At 34.0% G+C, this 21,504-nt stretch overlaps 2 protein-coding genes across 2 annotated transcripts; both read right to left on the bottom strand.

The window, feature by feature from the left end:
• Positions 1 to 283: 283 nt before the first annotated feature.
• LOC132163905 (5'-3' exoribonuclease 3-like) lies at positions 284 to 6,718 on the bottom strand. The gene is made up of 23 exons (XM_088519011.1): positions 6,536 to 6,718; positions 6,346 to 6,451; positions 6,188 to 6,264; positions 5,923 to 6,114; positions 5,334 to 5,456; positions 5,154 to 5,232; positions 4,761 to 4,819; positions 4,489 to 4,659; positions 3,951 to 4,028; positions 3,713 to 3,862; positions 3,460 to 3,606; positions 2,848 to 2,940; positions 2,632 to 2,727; positions 2,361 to 2,431; positions 2,161 to 2,289; positions 1,997 to 2,073; positions 1,876 to 1,916; positions 1,649 to 1,723; positions 1,435 to 1,571; positions 1,194 to 1,289; positions 1,032 to 1,107; positions 836 to 906; positions 284 to 737 (listed from the first exon to the last, which is right to left on the bottom strand). Exons 1-23 carry the CDS (start codon positions 6,716 to 6,718, stop codon positions 284 to 286), a joined length of 2,781 nt encoding a protein of 926 aa, XP_088375137.1.
• Positions 6,719 to 13,460: 6,742 nt separating this feature from the next.
• On the bottom strand, positions 13,461 to 14,368 carry LOC132164193 (NDR1/HIN1-like protein 1). The gene has a single exon (XM_059574630.2). The coding sequence runs from the start codon at positions 14,161 to 14,163 to the stop codon at positions 13,531 to 13,533; it is 633 nt and encodes a 210-aa protein (XP_059430613.2). The 5' UTR covers positions 14,164 to 14,368; the 3' UTR covers positions 13,461 to 13,530.
• Between the last annotated feature and the right edge of the window lie 7,136 nt (positions 14,369 to 21,504).

Raw genomic sequence — 21,504 nt, 5'->3', positions numbered from 1 at the left:
AACGATATTTTGAGGTCATTGAACAATGAACAGTTCGCTAAAGCCAAGCTTAATTCTCAGCCCATAGAAAACGTAATATAACTTAAATGTGTTTCACAATTTGGAACTGTAGTAGCTTCAGCAAAATGTGATCACTTACTTAGACATGTCATAGCACAGCAATCTCAGTCAAAGAAACTTGAAATCAGAAAAGGTAAATGTTTGTTACAAAAAACTGGATTAGCACATCGTCATTGAATGGCATTACACAGAAACATAGGGAACAGTGATTTCAAATGTACATTCAATGGCTGCCACTTTCCTCGGCAGAAGAATGTTGATCATGTCGGCTCCTGCCGGGCACAAAGCTGGTAGCAGAACTGCGTTTCCAAGCTGTGGCAGCATGCTGTCCTCTCCCTTGATGGACAGGAGCCCAAAATTTTGTTCCCTGACGCTGCATATTATTTGTGCCGTATGTCACTCCATTTCTATACGACCAAACATTGTTGTTCATCGACTGAGCTCCTCCATGAGGCCTGACCCGTTCATTTAAGTTACTACTTGACACTGAAATATTGGAAGCATTATTAACTTTTCCTCTACCAGCACCCCATCCATCACCAGCACCTTTATATAACACCTCTGAAGATGAGTCTTTAGTAAATCCCCTGTGATAGCCTTCATGTATCATCTTAGGGGACCGGCTTGAAGCAGAATTCAGGCTACTATCCACTTTTCGACATCTTTCATACTGCAATCTGCGACTCTCATCCAAGTCACCCTAGTGCATCAACCAAATATAGGAACAAATTGAATAGGTGCAATAAATAGTAAGCAAGAACAAGAGATATCATACCTGTTGGAGGGATTGTTACCCTGGTATTCATGCCAAAGTTCTGTTTCCATAATATCTCCTTCAGTAATAATCTGCATACATAAAATATTGTGATTTTACAGTGAATTGTTTGTTATTACACATAATAAAGCGAAGATCACCCGTTGGAATCTCTTATTTCCCCTCACTTGGGGTAAAGGAAACTTAAATGAAATACCTTAGTTGGACAGTCAACGCCTTCAAGTAGGCGCGGAATATGTACGCTACCATTACACATCTCAAAAGACACACATCTGCAACATCAACATATGCGATATCAGAGGATACATAAAAAAAGAAAACAAGAATGAAAAATGTGTTTTTAATGTTGTTTCCGTACAATACACGTTTCTCACTAATGCTGTTATGGACTTCAAACCAGTGAACTATTTCAGCATCTTCATTAGGAAGATGAATAAATCCAGAAATACCATCACTGACAGGTAAAAAAAGAAAAGAAGAAAAAGTTGATTGATCAGTTGATTCAGTAGGAATACATTTGTCAATAAAAATATAACAACAATACTAATAAATCGGATGCTAAAGAAAGAAAATGTAACCTAGCACAAGAATCCACCCACCTCATCCAGCTATCTATCTCAAGCACTTTGTTTTGATCTGGGGAAAGTGACAAAATCAAAATCTGGGATGCCATCTTGTGTGTGCTACTCACATATAACTGATCAAAATTGTCTCTGTTCCTCATTGCTTCAACCCTCTATAAAATAAGTTTAGAAAAACGCTTTAAATATTTAAAGAACATAAAGTTAGAAAACTAAGACTTAAGTGTAATACCTGAAGGCTCTTCTCTAATTCTTTAGTCTCAGATAGAAGGCATTCTTCCACAATAAAAGGGAGCTTGCAGATTCCCTTAATGAGAAACAGAAAATAAAACACATCACAACATCATGGAATGTGTAAAATCAAGCACTTGCAGAGTTGCAAGTGTCTTTTTAAGACAATAAAAAAAGGATTTAAAAAATTTCAAGCACATGAAAGAAATACAAGAAATATAATCAGACCTGCCACATAAAACGTTTTCCATCGAAGTCGATATCAAAATCTAAGCACAAAAGAAAGATCAGAGTCAGTTTTTATATCAAATTCATTGGTTTCAAAAAAACTCTACAAATCAGACTTTACCAGTAGGATATAAATCAATTATCTTGGACTCTGGATCTGTCATCAGAGCCTGGTAAGCTTTAGGAAGCGCATGAGCACTACACAAGAGCACATTCATTTAATTTGAAGATTTATGATAAATACAGCATAAACATGCAACAAGAAAGAACAGAAAAGTCTGTTACCTCTTTGGGGGTAGTACAGCCAAAAGTTGATCAAATGGTTTTAATGGGGAACCCTTTTGAAACTTTAAACTGACCTGAGCAAGGCCCTTCAAATCTGACGCAAATGGTGAATAGTGGTATGGGTAAAACCTGTTGAAAATTGCATTACATTATTAAGAAGAATTGTAATAGGGGAACTTTCTTTTATGAAATTGTCTTACCATGACCAAGATGGGACCCCTGAAAAATAATATAGAAGAACCCACAATAGACCTTCAGTGTACTTCTTTACCTTCAAGAAATCAAACAAGAAAAGTTAAAATTTAAGAGGACAATTTATATGGAGGAGAAACTTTGATGAGCTTTAGAGAAACATCAATTCAATCAACCATCAGCAACACTTGTATCACTAATGCACAATCAGTTTAAAATGAAAATAGGGTTTGTAATAAAAGAAACTGCAAGAAAACGTTTATGGTGACAAAAGCTCACTATTTCTTTTCTTAGGTTTTCAGAATCCCTCCAGGTTTCTACAGAAAATTTCTCTTTGTAGTATCTTTCTTTCCAGCCAGCAGTCCCCAATCTCACCTGTGTATGGGATTAACATAAACCATCAGGAATTGTTAAGAACAGACTTGCATATGAGTTTTCTAAGGAGAACTCTCTAGCTAGGTACAAGAAAAAGCTGTAGAAGGCAGTGATTCATACTTTGTCCAACCTCAAACCATTCTTAAATAGGTCAGATTTCTTCCGAAGATTAGATTTTAACTTTTCTTTCAACTCTTTTGTATTTTTGCCAATCTGCAACACCAAAAAAGAAAGTAAGAAACTAGTGAAGACCAATAAGTAACATACAATAGAGAACCAAAAGTACTTTTTCTGTGCATATAAACAAATGGGACATCTATTATTTATCTATATATATTTGATTGAGAGAAAAACATAAGAAACTACAAGTAACCTCTGGACAATCCTAGTTTCTCTTCAAATGCAAAATATCATATCACAACTTTTACCCTTCAATAAAGAAACTGCCATTATTCAATTCAAAAGCAGAAAAATAAGCATATCCAATTCCTTACATGATACAAATGCAGTTCTATGGTTAGAACTACAGAGTTAGACTATGTTTGATAACACTTTCTTTATCTTTTGTTCTCTTTTTTTCAAAACAAAATATTAACAAACAACCTAAAACAAAATACACTCAAAACTACTTTCACATTTACGCCACATCAAAACACTTTTTAAAACAAAAAATTCCATCTACAAAACATTTACAAACGAACGCAATTACTTTTTCTATTTTGAAAGACTTACTTCAGAAGAATCGGCACTCCCATACCCACGTGATAATGTAAGACTTTCTGCTGAATCCCTGAAAGATGTAGCTTTCTCACTTGATAATGCACGGAAATTGTTCCTAATACCAATCTCCATATCACCACCACCTTCATATTCAACTTGCTAGAAAGGCATTAATCAAATTTTCCATAAGTTCCATTGGTTTCGGAGTAGAACGCATGATACGTTAGTGCTGATTGAAATTTAATTGAAAAAAAAAATGACTCACATTATCTGAATGCTTGCAAAGGTTTTTGAGTTTACGCTCGCAAATTTCTGATCTTTTCTTGAAAATTTTCTCCTCATATGAGCCAACCAAAAGAATGAACTTCTCTACTCTGGATAGCTTTATATATCCTTTTCTTTTTTCATCAGCAAGCTTTTGTGCATAGAAATGGGAAAATATTTAAGGTAGACAGTTGCAACCAGTATTTGAAAAAAGCTACAATATGAGAGTAATATGTTACCCTGCTCATGTCAAGTAGATAGCCGCCAATGTTCTTGAACTCTTTTTTGTAAACAGTCATCAACAAATCAATAGCACCCTAGAAGGAATGTTTCAAACAAACTCACTACTAATATTAGGAATCGACAATCTGTCTATACTTTAATATAAAACAGAATTACAAAACCATTAAAAAAAAAAAAAAAAACAGAGTTACAAAACCAAATAAAGGCACTTGTATCACTCAAACTAGCTCTTCTTCTAAGATATCCATATTTTACATCTTTTATATAATACTTACTTTGTCCATTGCATCAATGAGTAATGGCATTAATAATATAATTACTTTTCATATCACAATTACCAATTTGAAACATGTCTTTCAAAAAATAGATTTTTTCTATTCCTAGTATTGACAATCTTGTCCAAGAACAAATGTACACATAAACAGAGCTTACCTAATTATATAGCTTTTTTCTTTAAAACCTTTGTTAAGATAATAAAGGAAGAATAAACAAGTAAATGAAACTAGTCTAAATTAAAAAGGCCACAAGAGAGACCTCACGAATTTCTAACGAAGGCATGTGGGGTAGGAAATCATTGCCACAAAAAATGCACAAGAAAATGAAGTCATCAACTATCCGCTCAAGATCTATCTTCACATTGGCTGGAGGATCAGAAATTTTCATGTCAAGCTCCAAATATTCCCTCAGAATCCACACATGGAGAAACTGCATGCAAACAGAACAGAAGCAAAAAAGTATTAAGAGGAATATCAAATATGAAAGCTTTCAGCTGAAGTCAAGGATGGTTATTAGGTGAATCATGATACCTCATACGGCTTTTTAACGAAAGATGCAGTTGCATTGACATTGTTAGAAGATTTAAAACCTCCTTCTGCTCTGCATTTAACATCTCCAAACCATCGGCATTGCTTCACTGAACTTTCATGAATTGGTTGATTCTCCTGCATTGCCACATCCTGCATTACAGATAGGAAGAAGTGAAGATTTAGAATACAAGTTTGAAACATGTTACAATAATCACAAAAAACAGGCCAAAAATGCTCGTATAGATGAGAAGGCCCAAGTTTTTGTTAACTCACCACTTGTCCCAAAAGCAAAAACTGATCGGAATAGGTGAATTTAATCATTTAATTAATATTCTAGCAATCTTGCAATTCATACAACATATCATTAATGGATACTATATCTAAATTTACAACAATTAGTCAAATTCACCTCTCTCAAAATTGAAAAATGAACTTCATGTGTTGCTAAAGCCAGCATTATCAGATCAGCGTCCTGCATGCAATATCATATCAAAATTAAGTGATGAAAAGCTAGGAGGCATAATATTTCTCAATGACAATTACAAACAACAGAAGCCAGCAGAGCTCTCATACCAGACCATAGAGGCAGTGCCTTGTATTTGGATTATATCCAGTACTAACATTTCTCTGTTGGCGAATAAAAGACATAATCTTATGTTCGCCCTCACCAGGAACATTGGCATCAGAAATAATAACCTATTTAAATGATCAAATACAAAATTAATGACAGGATATGAACAACTTCAAAAACAAGTTGCATTTGATTGTAGAGTAATGTTATATAGTACAATTTCAGTACAATTGCTGAATCATGACTTGGCAGAAAAAATCAACCCTCGTAAAAAAACTAAGTGCTTATCAATGAATGGTTTTTATTACCACGTATCTAGTTGTATGGCAGTTAGTGTAACATGTGACATTACTCGATCGGGAGTATCTTTTTAGCATGAGTAATGCTATTTAGTATACTATTATATGACTGTCATGCAACTAAGATGCGGTGGCACCAAAAATCAGTATTTGGATTAAGATAAATCTTCAAAAAATAAAAGAAGAGAAATCTGTAATGTCATCTCAATTGTATGACAGTAATATAAACATTTTTTATCTTGTAAATCTTCTCTTAATTATATGATGGTTTTAGCGAATTTAATTCTCAAACCTTGATGTCCCTCCAGCCCGGATCATCGTTTATACGTGAAACAACATGGCTTCTGAGAGCCTCCGACAATTTGTACATAAATTCTGTGCCTGGAGTGATTATGTTGGAATCCGAAATTTCAGATTCGTGTTTCGGAAGAACCGGTTTTCCTTCCATTTCAAACTCTTCTCTTAGCCTCTCTTCCTCAGCTTCCTATATAGTAGGCAACAAATGAAGAAAACTGAAAACTAAAAAAATAAAATAAGAAAATAAAAGAGAAACTCACAGATATTTCCCTGTCCTTAGCAGTCCGAAAACGCCTAGATCGTTGCTGATTCATTTTAGCCCGTGGAGCAACTCCATCTGCGTTTTTAAGGAAAATTTCAGTAGAAAGCATTTTTCATGAGACAGAAACAAAAGATCGAGAGACTCATCAGTCATCACCTATCGCCATATAAAGTAACTTCCGTGGTCTTACGATACTGAAAAGGTTGTCAACGTATTTAAAGATATTATTGAATACTTCTTCGAACGTTTCTGGAGGGCAAGGCTAATGAAGAAAACAAACAAGTTATATATTTACTCGAAAGAAGCCAAAAAAATTTGAGAAATAAAGCCGAAAAAACGAACGAACATGATCATCGGGGTGGAAGCAGGGGTGGATAATCCCATTCATATCGAGATATAAATTATCAAACTCGATGCCATTGGGGTTTGGCAAGGAGGTGTTGATGCACTCTCCTTCATCTTCACTAGCTTTAACGGCGACGTTGGGGTACTTGTTTGTCAACCACCGGTAGAACGACGGCACACCCATCTGAGTTCTCCTTCTCTTTGTGTCGAATTATAGCAGAGAGAGAGAGAGAGAGAGAGAGCGACAGGCGGCTTATTTAGGCATGGAATAGGAAGGGCCATCCATATATGGCAGAATTTGAAGAGGATGGAAAATCCAAGCGTAAGAAAGCAGATGACAGATTGCTTTCTCGTGCTTCTTCACTTTGCATGGCTCGAGGGTGACGGTTGTTTTAAATGAATAGGCTGCTTTCAATTTTGACGGTTGTTTGTCATCATTTTTACATGGAGAGTTTAGTGGATTCATTTTATCCTTAAAAATTTAATGTTGTATTTTTTTAAGAAAATGATTTTATTGTATTTATTAGTGTAAATGATCTCAAGCATTACTCTAAAAATTTAAATAATTTGAAATTATTTACAACATTAGATACAGCTACATTATATCGTGACAATGTTAGAGTATACTTGATTATCTTATATTATGAAATTTGATTGTATTAATTTTAGATATTTGATTGTAATTAGATTTTGATTGTCAAATATGATTGATTTGATAACCATACTTCTTTGTCTCAATTCTCCTATAAATAAAAGCCTTTTGCATTATAACATTTCAATTATAAGAGCAAAACGTAGCTCTTTGAGCCAATAATAATAGCAAAATGTAGCTCTTTAAGCTTTATTACGTGAGCATATATTATAGACCGAATCATGTAAAAAAATTTATGGGGAAAATACACTTTACTCCCTAAACCATCCACAAATTTGCACTTTTAACCTTAATGTTTAAAAAATAACGTTTTACCCTCCCCCCCCCCCTCCAAAGTATCTGACATTGACATTTGACCCCCATAAAGTACACTTTACCCTCTGAAGTATTTTGAGTTGACATTTTACCCCCCGAAGTAACTAAGTTTTGGGGAAGTAAAGTGTCAACTCAAGGGGTAAAATGTCAATTCAAAATATTTCAAGGGAGGTAAAGTGTCATTCATGTGAGTCAAGTGTCAATGGCAGATACTTTAGGGGTAATGTTTCATTTTTTAAACCTTAGGGTTAAAAGTACAAATTGATGGATAATTCATGGGGTAAAGTATATTTTTCCCAAAATTTATATTTATTTCCTTTTGTTCCGCTTTTCATTATATTTTCTTTCATACGCATGGAATGAATTGAATACATCTCAAATAAAATGTAGATGATGTTCCTTGTCCCATGAAGTGGCTTGGGGTTATCTGAATTGAGTTTAATCCAGTCTTTTAAAAATTTTTAGCATTTAATTTCATGTGTCGGTGGGATTATTTGTATATGGCTTGCTTTTGGAAATGTTGTGGCTCAAGATTCGACCTTGCTTAATTGTCCTGTTTTTCTCTCTCTTTTTTTCTCTTTTTCTTTTTGGCTTTTTTGTTTTGCCTTAATCTCGTTATTTGCTAGGAAAAAAACAGGGGAAAGGAATTTACTTTTTATCTATCTCCACCGTCTATATTACTTTTATAGATATGGAATAGTCTTATAAGTATTAGGTTCCCTATACTTTGTAAAAAAAGAGAAGTGTAGTCTCACTATATTCTTAATAGGTTTCATGTTGGCCAATTCGATGTCAAAATTAATTTTGATAATCAGAATATAACTTTAATTAGAATGCAACAACTTTGTCAAATTGATAGTTAGGAATACTTGGTCGGAACCAACTTGAGATCGAATGTTCGAATGAGACACTTTACATGAAATCAAGTTTCTATTCTAAAATCATCCAATCGGTTTGGCAGTTGCATGCACCATGTCCAAATGAGATACTTTTTTAAATATATATATATATATATATATATATATATATATATATTTGAACAAAAGAGATCTGATTTCTCATTAGAAAATTGAACAGTATAGCCTTAGCTCAGTCAAAACAACATCACAAATACATTCCGGGATGGAAAACATCCAAGTCTTATCTATGATATCGTGGGTAGCTGTCTTAGCCAAACCATGTGCCACTGCATTGTTTACTCTACTTACATATCATGCCCTCCAAATGACATACTTCAAAGCACAACAAGAAGGTTTTTAAAACTTTCTAGTCGAAGGGGCAGTCGGACTCACATCTAAACAAGTGTATTCAAGTACATAATTGGTAGCATGTGTATTAATTGTTCGGTCAATTACACGATTGGTCAAAGTTCGAATGCCATAAGGATTACAGTTGGTATAGTTATTTGGTTGGATTCACAGTTGGACATCATTCAAAAAGAAGGAAGATCACGTTTTATGAAGCGGAGGTCACTATTTCGAATCTTCCATCCACCTTCCCTTGTGTGTACATGTTACATTTCAAAGTTTTTGAATTTGACTGCATGCCTTGAAATAATTTTACTTTTGAAGAGTTATTATTTAAAAGATTTTCACTTCTTCGTCAAAATTCGTGTCTTTTATTCTTTTGGCTGGTTAAGGTGATATTACGAGTTGTTTTTAATTTTAGTTTGTCAAGATTTGTTGTACTTGAATCGAGAATGCCTAAAGGAGGTGTGTTTGGGGACAGTAGGCATAATTTCAACCACAAAAGAAGAAAATGATATAAAGAGCAGATGAAGTTTGACTGGACAGACATATATACTTCCTCCCCAAGAAGAGAAGGATAAAGAGTGGGATGAGGTTTGACTGGCCCGACCATTCACAAAAATGCTCTACCAAAAAAAAAAAAAAAAAAAGTGAAGAAAATGAAGCATTCACTAGTGACAACTAATCTTAGACATTTGCTTTGAGAGTTGTTTTTTTTTTTTTTTTTTTTTTTTTTGGTATTTTGGCGTTCATCTCGCTTTATCTTTACTGAGTTGGTATGCTCTGTCTACCATTAATTTAAAAAAAAAAAAAAAAAAAAAAAAAAAAACCAATAATAAATGGATCATGCCAACTCAATAGTAATTTAACACAAAATGAACATCAAAAAAAAAAAAAAAAATCTCTTAAAGTAATGTACGTTTATGTAATTAGGGTCTATGCATTACTATGGTAAGCATGTGTATGTTGCTATAGGATGGACGATGGTAAGGCTCATTATGATGCTTTTATGGGACACTTGGCCAAAGGCATCGGAGCAACGAACAATCGGATCATGATCGTTTAATACTATTAGTGGTTTGGCATGGATCATATGATATTTTATGCGCATGATCTAATGGTTAGAATTAATTAACTATTCATAATCTAAATTGTAAGATTAAATCAAGTGAGATCTAAGGGTCAAAATTATGTGATCACTACAAGTAAGTTTGATCTAACCGTTACAATTAAATGACCGTTAATAATAAGTGCTAACTAATCTATGAAGTTAAATGTTTGTTAATGAACAGACAAAAACAGTTTAAGGTAGTTGTTCACACAGATATCTTGAATACAATGCACCATTTCTTCTATAAATAGCCCACTCCATTTACAAAATAATCAAATATGCATATGTCTCTTTTTTTTTTTCTTTTTTTTTTTTTTTATGACATGTCCGCACAAGAAAGGGAAGGGTGATTCGAACTAGTGACCTCCGCCTCATTAGGCGTAATCTCTTTCATCTTTTAAAAGCTTAATTCTTTACGTTGTACATCAAATTTTGTAATTTTATAAACAAAACATGCGATTTTAAATCAAATTATAAAAAATAGATTGTTTGAGATTGCGTTTTTAAAAAATTGTGAATAATTTATCGAAATCGGAAATTTTGCACCAACAAAGGGAAGATCTATTAATTTAGAATTATTATATATATATATATAATAATAGATAGTGCAACGTGCAACGTGGCACTGGTGAACCCGATAGTATATATATATATATATATATATATATAGCTATATTATAAAGAGCCAAAGAGGGCCAATATTTTAGTCTGTTTGAAGTTAAAGTTCTGTTAAGCGTCTAACAATTGGGCTTTCTTTATCTACTCAAGTTGGGCCAAAAATGAGTTGATTTCGTTTGTAGAAATCTTGGTTAAACTCCTATTGTATCGGGCCTTGTACTATGGCCTACCATAAAAATATTCACAATATTTTAGATTTGTTACCGACTAATTATGATTGCTGCCTGAATTATCAAAGATTAGGGTTCACCCTCCGTAATTCAACCAAATGGATCAAAATTCATTTGGAATATGGGATCGGATCTTGAAATTACTAGCAATTTGAGCAGATAATATAAAAAAATTTATATGAGATTTATCTGTTCAAATAAATTTTGAATTGTTCAGCCACTTATTTAGACAAGTAAATTTCATATAAGACTTTTCATATTATATGTTCATTAGATCGTTATTGTGCCATGAGACGGGCATCACTGTTGCAAGCCGGAAGCTCTTCTAGCATTGAATATAAGGCGATGTGGGGTCGTTTGTGGAGATTACAAATACCCAATGCGGAGAAAAATTTCCTATGGAGAGCATGCCATGAGATCCTTCTAACAAAAGCGAGTCTTTATAGAAGAAAGGTCACCACGGATGTGTTGTGCCCTATTTGTGCTCGAGGAGACGTGTTTCCACATCTTATGAGGCTGTCCCTTAGCAAGAGATGTGTGGAGTTTGAGTATAAAGAATTTTCACAAAAGTTCTCTAAATGGCCCAATGTTTGGGCGGGTGGTGGAGGAGATGTTTAAGATGTGCAACGAAGAGGAACTCGGCTATTTGCGGGGATTGCATGAAGAGTGTGGTTCTGGAGAAACGAGATTGTTCATGGGGGTTCTTTCACTCACCTGAACGTGCTGGTCCATGCCAACAAGCTAGAGATGCTATAGCTTATTTTTCTGCAGTAAATACTCGAGAGGTAGCTACCGTTTTCGCTCTCGAAGAACTGAATGAGGGTAGTAGTTGGTGTAACCTTTGAGGTGGCGCTTACTGCTGTCAGTCATCCGTTAGGGAGAGAATGGAAAGTGGAAAAGGATGTTTACTAGATTGATTTGAGCTGTAATGAAGGAGTTTTGTTGCACTCTTTCTGATCTGATTCATTAATAAAAGTAATTACCTTCTTCCCAAAAAAAATAAAAAAAGAGTATGTACAAATTACCATGTCCTTTGCATAAAGTAGGCACATCAGTAAATGTGAAAGGGACTATATATCAAGTGAAAAAAATGCAGAGTACTACTTCCAATTGCATTAAACCCTAATAATAGCGATGCCACACGGTAAGTAGAAGTAGGTGGAGCAGTTAATCCCACCCCCCTTTTTTACAATGTACGTAACGAAAATTTTTATAAAGTAGAATGAAAGCTAGACTATGATTTTCTTTTATATTAAGATCGTAACATAATGATTTCACTCATAAGGTCCACAATCTGCATCCCACCTAACGTGACCAAAATTCACTCTCAACCCACAATTCGGTTGGAAAACATCACCAAATTTCATGGACTCAACTTGACAAAAAATAAATAATAAAATATTCTTCAATTCAGTAAAATACATGTGCAATTGAGTTTGACCCAATGCTTTATTTATCTCTAGTTCATCCTGATTCGACATTAGAAGTATATTGATTTTTACCCAAGAATATATTCACATCACACTAACACACTATTCTATTAATCCTAAACCAATTTAAATAGACTTATTTGAGGGTTTCATTGGCGTGAATCTAGTTGGGATTGAACCCGCAAATTCACTGGTTATGAGTTGGATGCTTAGCGGGAATCCTTGTACATGGTGAGTAAGCAAATTTCAATTGAAATGAATTACAAAAACATAAAAGACAAAAGAAACAACGTCAGTTTTAGAACAGTTGAAAATGAGTCAAGTAAATGACCCAGTCCATCAAAAGAACTGATACTGTCAAAGAAGGCGGTTTTGAATTAATAAGTGACCGAAATGAACATGACCGTCTCGAGACCTTTCGACACATCTGAATCCCTAGATTCATTTATATAGCAATAGAGACATAATTTTGGTTGGCAAGAGATATAAAACATTTTAAGCTTGTAAATGTCAGAATAGAGAACGTGATTAGGTAAAATGGTGTAGCATTTCCACGGAACACGATCCAAAAGATGTGCTACTTGATAAACGCACCCTTAAATGTTTGTTTTTTTTGTGTAACAGAGTAGATCATAGGTTTAAAAACCAGAGTACTGTTTTCGCAGCAATAAAAAAGGAAGAGAGATTAACAGTATGAGACCTTGGTCAACTCCACCGTGTCGGGCACATTATCAAATCTCTTATAGATTTAAGCCGTTCTTATTATATCATTAAATTTGTTTAAACTATACTAATTCAGTAGCTGCCAAATCTTTAACAAAGAAACTCTTACACAAGTAATTTTTAAGGACTTAAAAAGGAGATATATTACCTAACAACACAATTTTTTATGGCGAGGAACTCATTCACCCCTGTCGGATAAATCTCAAACCCGTGTAAAACGCTCCTCCACATGTATGCCGGTATCCCAAAAAATTGTTTACAACGTTTATGGCTCGATCCAACCCATTAGAGTTGAAAACAATTACCCTTTATTAATGAAGGATACCATGTCAATTAAACACATTTAAATGACACGATAACTAATGGGACACCAAATTGTTTTGTTATTAATTATTTTTCCTCCATTTTCTTGGGAAAAATACTTATTTTCCTCTTTGCTCAATATACATTAATTAATGAATCAGAAGCATAATAATAACCCAAATTAAAACTAATTATTAACCATGTAAAATGAGTACTATTTTCACCCTCTTAATTGTTTATAAAACTCTCTCTTACTTTGAAACAGAAAGTGATGATATAATCCAAAACCAAAAGAAAAAACAAAAGGCTAATGCGGATTAGATAGCAAGGAACGTACTAATTAACAGCAAATGATGATTAGTGTGGATTAAACGTCCACACTGCAAACTTGCGCCAACGTGAACTTCATTACCGGTCCAAAGGGACTCCCGGTATTGGCGCCGCCGAATTTAATGTACGCCGGACAATTCGCGTTCAAGTGGTACTTGCCGGAAAACCACGTGCCTACCTTCCATTTGACGCGCCCGTCGATCTTGATGTTCAGCAACACGGCGCCGACGTTCTGGTCCTGCTGCAGAGCCTCCATTAATCCCGGCCACACCGGCACGGAGTTCCCGTACATGAACGGCGACCACACCGTGTAGTCGTTGTGGCCCTGGTAGGTGGCCGGAAGCATGGTCGGGAGCGTGACCTGTAGGCTGCGGTAGGAGGCGTAGACGTCGAGGTTCTGGTAGTAGATTCCGACGCGGTCCATGCGGTTTTTGGCGGAGATGGTTATCTGCATGGAGGTGGAGACGGTGAAGGGAGGGGAGGCGGAGACGTTGAAGGAGAAGACGGTGGCGTCGCGGAGGACGAACTGGGGCTTGGTGGGGCGGAGGATGACCCAGACGAGAAAGACGACGAAGAGGACGAGGACGACGAAGGCGACGATGCCGTACAATATGTGGCGGTGGAGCTTCGCCCGCTCCTCGTCGTGGTGGGCGCAGTGCTTGGCAGTCATTTTCTTGAGCGGAGGATCCCGACTCCCGAGGTTTTACGGAGGCTTCCGGAGGGTAGCCTGGGTAGTGGGGACCCGGAAAACTCTAGCTGATAAGGAAGTTAAAGAAATGAACCCAATTGACTCTTTGAGGGAAATTTACCAACAAAAAAGTTTCACAGAGTGACAGAGGAAGTGTGCATCATATAGAACTAAAGAAAAAATAACAAAAAAAAAATCACTTGTAGACATGACTTAGGCACGTATATATAACTTTCTTGCCATCTACCCTCTTCTTCTTTTTTTCTTTTTTTTTTTAATATATAAAGCGAAAAAGGTTAAAGAGGGTGAATTTGAGTAGATACACTACCTAATGTATATCAAAAACTGTACACGAGGGGCCTAGACATGTAGTATGGCACATTAAAAGTGACTAATATCAATCAGGTTTAAAGATTTCCATTGCGATAGTCGAATTCTCACCCTATAACTTGTTCTACCACTTGAAAATTCTTTTGAGACTAATAAACCACTACCACAGGTGATTGTTGCTATCTAATCTTAGTTGTTAAGTGGTATGTCTTAAATCTGTTGTCAATACATTAATCGTAATTTTAATTAGATGTTGAAATTTGTGTTTGTGTGTTGATTTAGAATCGGGTCAATTTATATGTATAAAATTATAATTAAATAAATTAATCAAGCCATTCAATTTTAATCTAATAATTTTATATGAAGTCCAGGTCCAATTTGAAAATAATGAACTTAGGCTAAAAGAAATATGCATTGGGTGGTGGAAAAAAGAGGGCAATGGGTTTCCTTTGATGTCATGCCACCTTTTATCTTGATGAGTATACATCATACATGATACATCCCTCTACATCATGATGAGACAGATCAGAATTGGTGGGCCCCATCACATTAGTTGTTGGAGTTGCGAAGGGGTGAATTTATTAAGGTACTGATAATGTTCTTTTGTTATTATTTTTTTTTTCCGTCTAACATATATATAGGGTAAAGTAAAATAGCACGGGCAAATTGGTTTTTTTTTTTTTTTATGCATTAAAATATTTTTAAAAAAAATTTCTGTACGGCGTGCTTAGCAATCACAACTCATATATATAGATATATATAGATATATATATATAAAGTAATATTAAGAACTATTTTTTTATTTTTTTTATCTTCTTAATATTGATGTGGCTTTCAAAATTATTATTGAATCAAAATTCAAATATGATTTATTTAAAATTTAATGATGATTTTAAAAGGTACATTAACTTTTTGAGAATAAAAAGATAATAAAAATATGATCAATAACATTAGACTTTTAATATACAATACCGACAATAATCTGATGAGCTCAACAAGTTGGGACATAGCTTTTGATTTATGACAATTTAATTGTTTGTCGTGCATCGCACGGCCTTGAATAACTATTGGTGAATTTGGTGGACAATGATCTCAACTTCAATATACTTGCCTTTTAATAAAGAGTAGGAAGTCATGTCATGTTTAAATTAACATTACTGGATCTCTATTCATTCGCTGGTTTGTAAAAAATAAGTTATTGGAGAGAAGAATATTTACAAGCTTGTTTGATAATTAATTGGAAAATAGATATTTTGTAAAAGAGTGTATTCTTTGCTAATCTATGAGCTGCTTCGGTTATTTCTGTCGAATATGATATACTCTCCACTTTTGAAGAGATTACAATACAATACAATAGGGGCATTGTTAATTAATTGGTCATAGTAGCACCAATTTTTCCCATCTTTTCTTAATGTTTTTGTTCCACCTTGTTCCATCCCATTTCTTTAGCAAGAACTATTGCCCATGCCCTTAAAGCAGCAACAATTGGATCGGTAATATTAGCTTTTGAGGATTGCAAAATAGCCAACACCTAACTTATAGAATTACGCACAATCATTCATATGCCCATATAGGGATGATAGGTATCCAACTTATTTACTCAACTTAAGTCCAACTTTTGCCTTATTTTTTTATTTTTTTAAAAACAAAAACTAAATAGCAAATGAAAAAAAAAAAAAAATGTGTGAAGGAATAATATTTATTTTTAGTCCTTTTTTGATTTGATATTTAAAAAAAAAATACAAAATGATATTTTTCTTCATAAAAATGTCATTAAAAAAAAACCATTTTTAATGAAAAAAAAATATATATCATTTTCATTTTTTAAAAAATACCAAATAAAAGAAGGGCCAAAATTAGATATTATTGCTTCAGACATTTTTTTTCATTTGCTATTTATTTTTTTTAAAATAAATGTAAGGCAAAAGTTGGACTTAAGTTGGACAAATAAGTTGAGACTCTATCATTTTCCTATTCTTATTATGTATATCTACCGCAGCACCCCAATTTACCTTTACAAATTTCTCAAAATGAGCCTTTCAGCAATAGCACATAAATAGAGTGTTTTTACCTAAAAGATTCATTTTTATTTTGCACGACTTTGTAGTAAAAGTAATTTTTATGTTCTTTAGCCAAATAGACTTTCTCTGAAAACTTCCTTGCAACTTCTAGTTGAAGAAAAGTATAAGGTGGCCCGGGTGGGTGGGTGCTCGATCGGGTCAGGGAAGGGCCACCCCCTCCCTATTTTCTACACATTCCTTCCAAACATGATAGGAAGAGTGAAGAACATCATGAACTAATAATGATGACAAAAGTTTACTAGGAGTTTTTTTTTTTTTTTTTTCTGATTAGATGTGTTCAAATCAAATGAAAAATTAAAGATCAATCAAAAAAGTTTGTACCACGAGTAGCAGAAACCTAACCCTGAAGCAACCATGAACCATGGCATGACATTGATGGAAACCCAAAGCATCAATTGAGAGAATGAGAGTATCATGAGTTTTTTTTTATATATAAATTGAAAGTTAAATGTTATACAATAAGACTCTTATCCTTCGATTATTTCCCAACGTGACGTTTGAGGGAAAAAAAAATCTTATTTATAACATTACTCTAATTGAGAAGACTAATGACTGATGCGGGCAAGTCGCTTTTGTGGAAGAAATTTTTCATGGCTTCCTTATCACTTGAAAAAAGCTTTGTGACCTATTGACTAAGTCATCTAAGCAGACAAACAAAAACCTAATTGTCAAAGGTAATGGACACTTTAGAGGCATATATTTAAGGAGAAATATTTTTTTAAACAAGAAAAGTGATTTAATGCAACTCCAAAGGGTATTATTACATCTTACTTATTGACCTTGACTCCATGAGTCTACAATAGGCACTATAGTTCCTCGTTTCGGTTGGTAATATTTGAATTTAATTCCAACATCTTACCCACGCCACTCCTCTACCATTTGCATTCAATTCTTGAGGTTGCAATAATTTCCACAAAGAAAAATAAAATAAAATATGCTTGTTGTTAAGGTGTTGGTAGGTGTTTAATTTTCATTTTTAGTTTGAAAATGTATTTTGATGGGGTCCGTTTGGCATTGGCATGTTATTATAGTACAAATTGATTGACGTGAAAAAAAAAAAAAAAAAAAAAAAAAAAAAAAAGTAAGAATGCTTGGTATGAAAAAATAAATAAAAAGTTGTTTTATAATGATTTTTTTATTTGAATAGTAGTAAAAAGTGATTAATGTGATGTAAAAAGTAAGAATGTTGATAATTTAAATGTGTGAAGTATAAATAATAACTGTCTATGGCCATTGCCAAACACAACCGATATGACATAGAAGTGAAAATCGCTTTTGTATTTTTAAGAAATAATGTTAAAAATCATATCTTTATCTCATAAATATCCTATAATGCTGCCGTTATCAATTAAAAAATAAAATGTTAAAAGTTGGTTGGAACTACCAGACCAACCGTGTAACATAGTTGTGGGATAAAAATGTATATAATAATACTCATTTTTAACATTAATTTGTGTTTTGAGTTGTTTATTAATGCATGTCTTAGTTAAAAAAACACAGACAAAATAAAAGTACAAACAAATATTAACTAAACACAGACAAAATAAAAGTACAAACAAATATGATGATTTCTTGCTTATACAAAGAATGTCGAATGATTCCTTACCTATATTTTCAATTCATGGACTTCATGATTTGTGACCTCAGCTAACTATCTCATTATAGTTTCCAAATATTAATAAGGTGCGCACATGCACCATGGCCCAATCACAGAGCTAATCATTCACACTCTCCAAATGATCCAGTAACATAACTAATGGAGGAGTATCTGGAAAAGGACAACCTTTTAGGATTTGTAAAAATTTTAAAAGATTAATTCATTTGGATGTATTTTAGCGAAGAGAAATCCACATTCTCATTAAAATGTGGATGCTAAAACGATGTTAAATTCTGCAATCAGTCGCCGGCCACTAACTAAAACACGTTGTATTAAAATGGAATTTAAATTCAAATGAACCGCTAGTTCTCTCGAGTCCTACTCAAGACATAAGATTTAAATCGGTTAATGGTAAATTTAATTACTTAATCATTACTTTAACACTCCCTTCACGTGTGAGCTCAAACTCCTTTTTAATAAGTGACGACTAACACGTAAAATATTTAATTTAAGTATGAGTAATTTGACAGAGTCAAAGTTCGATCACATGATCTTTGGCTCTGATACTATGTTAAATTACTAGTTATTTTAAAAGCTTAAAATTATAGGAAGATGTAAATTTAATTACTTAAGCATTACTTTAACAAATACTAATAAGATTTAAAAATTCTCATTATAGGAAAACTTTCACCCTAATTTTTACCCAACCGCTTAAAAATTACTTTTAATGATACAAAAGAAGCACAGAAAAGAGTCTATTTTGCGATATGACCCATTAGGCACGTGAGTGGTTAATGATAATGTTCATCACGTACGAGGGAGACAACCAACGCTGGCCCCCAAAAATCAACGCGTCAACCAAAAAGTAGCGGGATCCAACGGCCGGAGTTCACAAAGGACAAATGGAGCTGCATGCATTCATACATGATGATGGAGTCTTGCTAAGTGCATGCATTTTTAGAAGCTTTCATACGAAAACGACGGCACTTTGGGTACCAGTATGGTCCCAGGATATACCGCCAGGACCTCCCAACGGTTTCATTAAATTCATGAATATCAAAAAGTCTGTGTGTGGGGTTGAGTGGAACCGGAGACTTGGAATCTAATGAAAAGTTTTTTAATACCGGGAAGGAAAAATTATTTTGTGTACCCACTTCTGTAGGCAATTCGGGACCCATGCGTTGCACTACTCTCAACACAGACCCGTTGAGTCGTGAAAAAATTGACCAAGAACGGTCAGTTTGCACTCAATGAATTTTGAACTTAAAAGATCATGAAGTGTATTACTTTAAAACTCAGGCTTTCACCAACTGAGCTAGCTAGCCACTTGAGTATCCAAGTATGATGCCCTCATTAATTTGGTTGGATAAGGATTTACAACAAATATTTGTTTAAATTACTATCAATTTAAGCCGGTAGCATAGAAATCTTATATGGGATTCACGTGTTAATTTAAATAAATTTTAGAATATTCAATTACCTATTCGGCGTATGAAATTTCTCACATTGTTTGTCCAAAAGCAAAAAACACTCCCTAATTAAATTTGTTTAAGAAATACAAATTCATTATGCATTGTATTAATTACCATCTATGTATTAATGTATAGATGCATTTTTCTCGCTTCAACTGTAAAAAGATTTCACTGCAATAGAGCTCCTTAATACGTTTTTTTTTTTTACATGTCTACACAAGGGAGGGAGAATGAGAGATTCGAACTAATGACCTTCGCTCCAAGAGGTGTGATCTACTGCCACCGATTGAGCTACTCATTGAAGACCTTAATATGTTTTTATATGCATGTTGTCTTCCTACACCTAGAATTACGACAATCAATAATGATAATTAATTAACAATTAACCTTTTATAACATCATGTCGTGGAGCCAGCTAAATTAAAGAAGTAAAGTTACACAGAAGAGAGGAGCCCATATATACTTTCTGATAAATAAAACATATTTATATGATGAAGACATTAGCGAAGGTGGTGGTGGTGGTGGTGGTGGTCAAATGTCAACATCCACAATACTTCGTTGATGTCCATTGATTAACGAACGCAACGATGTGCCGGTTTTCTGGTGGTACCGACCGACTCAAAAGAAGGTCAACAAACGACATGCTCTTCGGACATGTCCGTCACCCTCAACTGACGCTACCAACTGTCAATTTGGATGTATTCTGCATGCAAGTGCAAGCAACAGCTTCCACAATTCCCACCTAATACATCCGTCCAAATTAACGGTGGTTGGGAGTTGTTGACGCTTGGTGAGAAAAACATCCCACAGTTCACATTTTTGCCTTGGCTTTTACGGTAAACTTATAGATCCTATGACTTTTTGAAACTTTTGTATCTTTTTTATTTATTTTTCTTTTAAACAAACACTTTAAACCTTAAACTCTAAAAAGCATTAACAAACCGAAATGACATTCATGTCTGACATTTGCCTTTCTTTAGTTAATTACCGCACTATTAAATTGTACAAATAAATGTTACACACACTCACTCTTATACTTTTAAATATATACTTTCTAACATGACAGTAAAAATTACTATTAAATTTTGAATCTAATTGTGATATTTACTGCCACGTCAGAGATAAAAAGTGTGAGAGTAAAAGTATGTGTAACATTTTTCAATAGCGCACGCTTATGAAACTTTGTACGTACCCATGTTAGAGCATTCGCGTTGGATTAAGCCAAAATAGCTAGCTTTGCTGCTACAATGCTGAGCTCAACAATCTATAATTTATATTAATAAATAATAATAAAAAATCTATAATTATCTATATATTTTTTTGGAATATGGAAAGTAAATAAAGAACGAATATTTTCAATGAAAAATTGAAAGTAAATAATTAAAATAGGAAAAGTGAGTGATCTTACACGCATGTTTATCACCATACCTCTTTGTCTCTCCATCTAACAAAGAAGCTTTCTACTGATTGCTAAAACGTATTGATGAAGTTGAGGCAGATCGATGCTCTTCTTATCAAAGAATATGCGATTGCACTACTAAAATTTTAGCCTTAAAGAGAAAAAATAAAAAAATAAAAAATAAAAAATGATGATTACCTCGTCCTGAAGAATGAACTTTTCCACTATAACCAAAGGTAATTCATACACATCAAGTCTTTAAAGTTGTTTTCGTGTGTGTGCATGTGTTCGTACTATGCTTATGTTGCTCAAAAGATCCGATTGTCTTAGCTCTTGCTGATATTCTATTAGGGTTAAGTCAGGTTATAGGTTAATCAATTAAATTTGAAGGAGTATTTACAGTTCTTATTGTCAAGGCTCCTCATCTACTTCTACCCAAATAAA

The sequence above is a fragment of the Corylus avellana genome, chromosome 8 (genome assembly GCF_965113065.1).
Source record: "Corylus avellana chromosome 8, dhCorAvel1.hap1.2, whole genome shotgun sequence".
NCBI classification, from domain to species: Eukaryota; Viridiplantae; Streptophyta; class Magnoliopsida; order Fagales; family Betulaceae; genus Corylus; species Corylus avellana.
This window is presented reverse-complemented; position numbering and strand designations above follow the sequence as displayed.

What these genes read in the sequence shown, in the direction of transcription:
- LOC132163905 (XM_088519011.1), bottom strand. Translation starts at nt 6,718, where the DNA reads ATGGGTGTGCCGTCGTTCTACCGGTGGTTGACAAACAAGTACCCCAAC. An exon ending in AATTGATTTATATCCTACTG is followed by an intron (nt 1,917 to 1,996) that starts GTAAAGTCTGAT and finishes TTTTGTGCTTAG; the next exon opens with ATTTTGATATCGACTTCGAT. An exon ending in AATTAGAGAAGAGCCTTCAG is followed by an intron (nt 1,572 to 1,648) that starts GTATTACACTTA and finishes CTTATTTTATAG; the next exon opens with AGGGTTGAAGCAATGAGGAA.
- LOC132164193 (XM_059574630.2), bottom strand. Translation starts at nt 14,163, where the DNA reads ATGACTGCCAAGCACTGCGCCCACCACGACGAGGAGCGGGCGAAGCTC.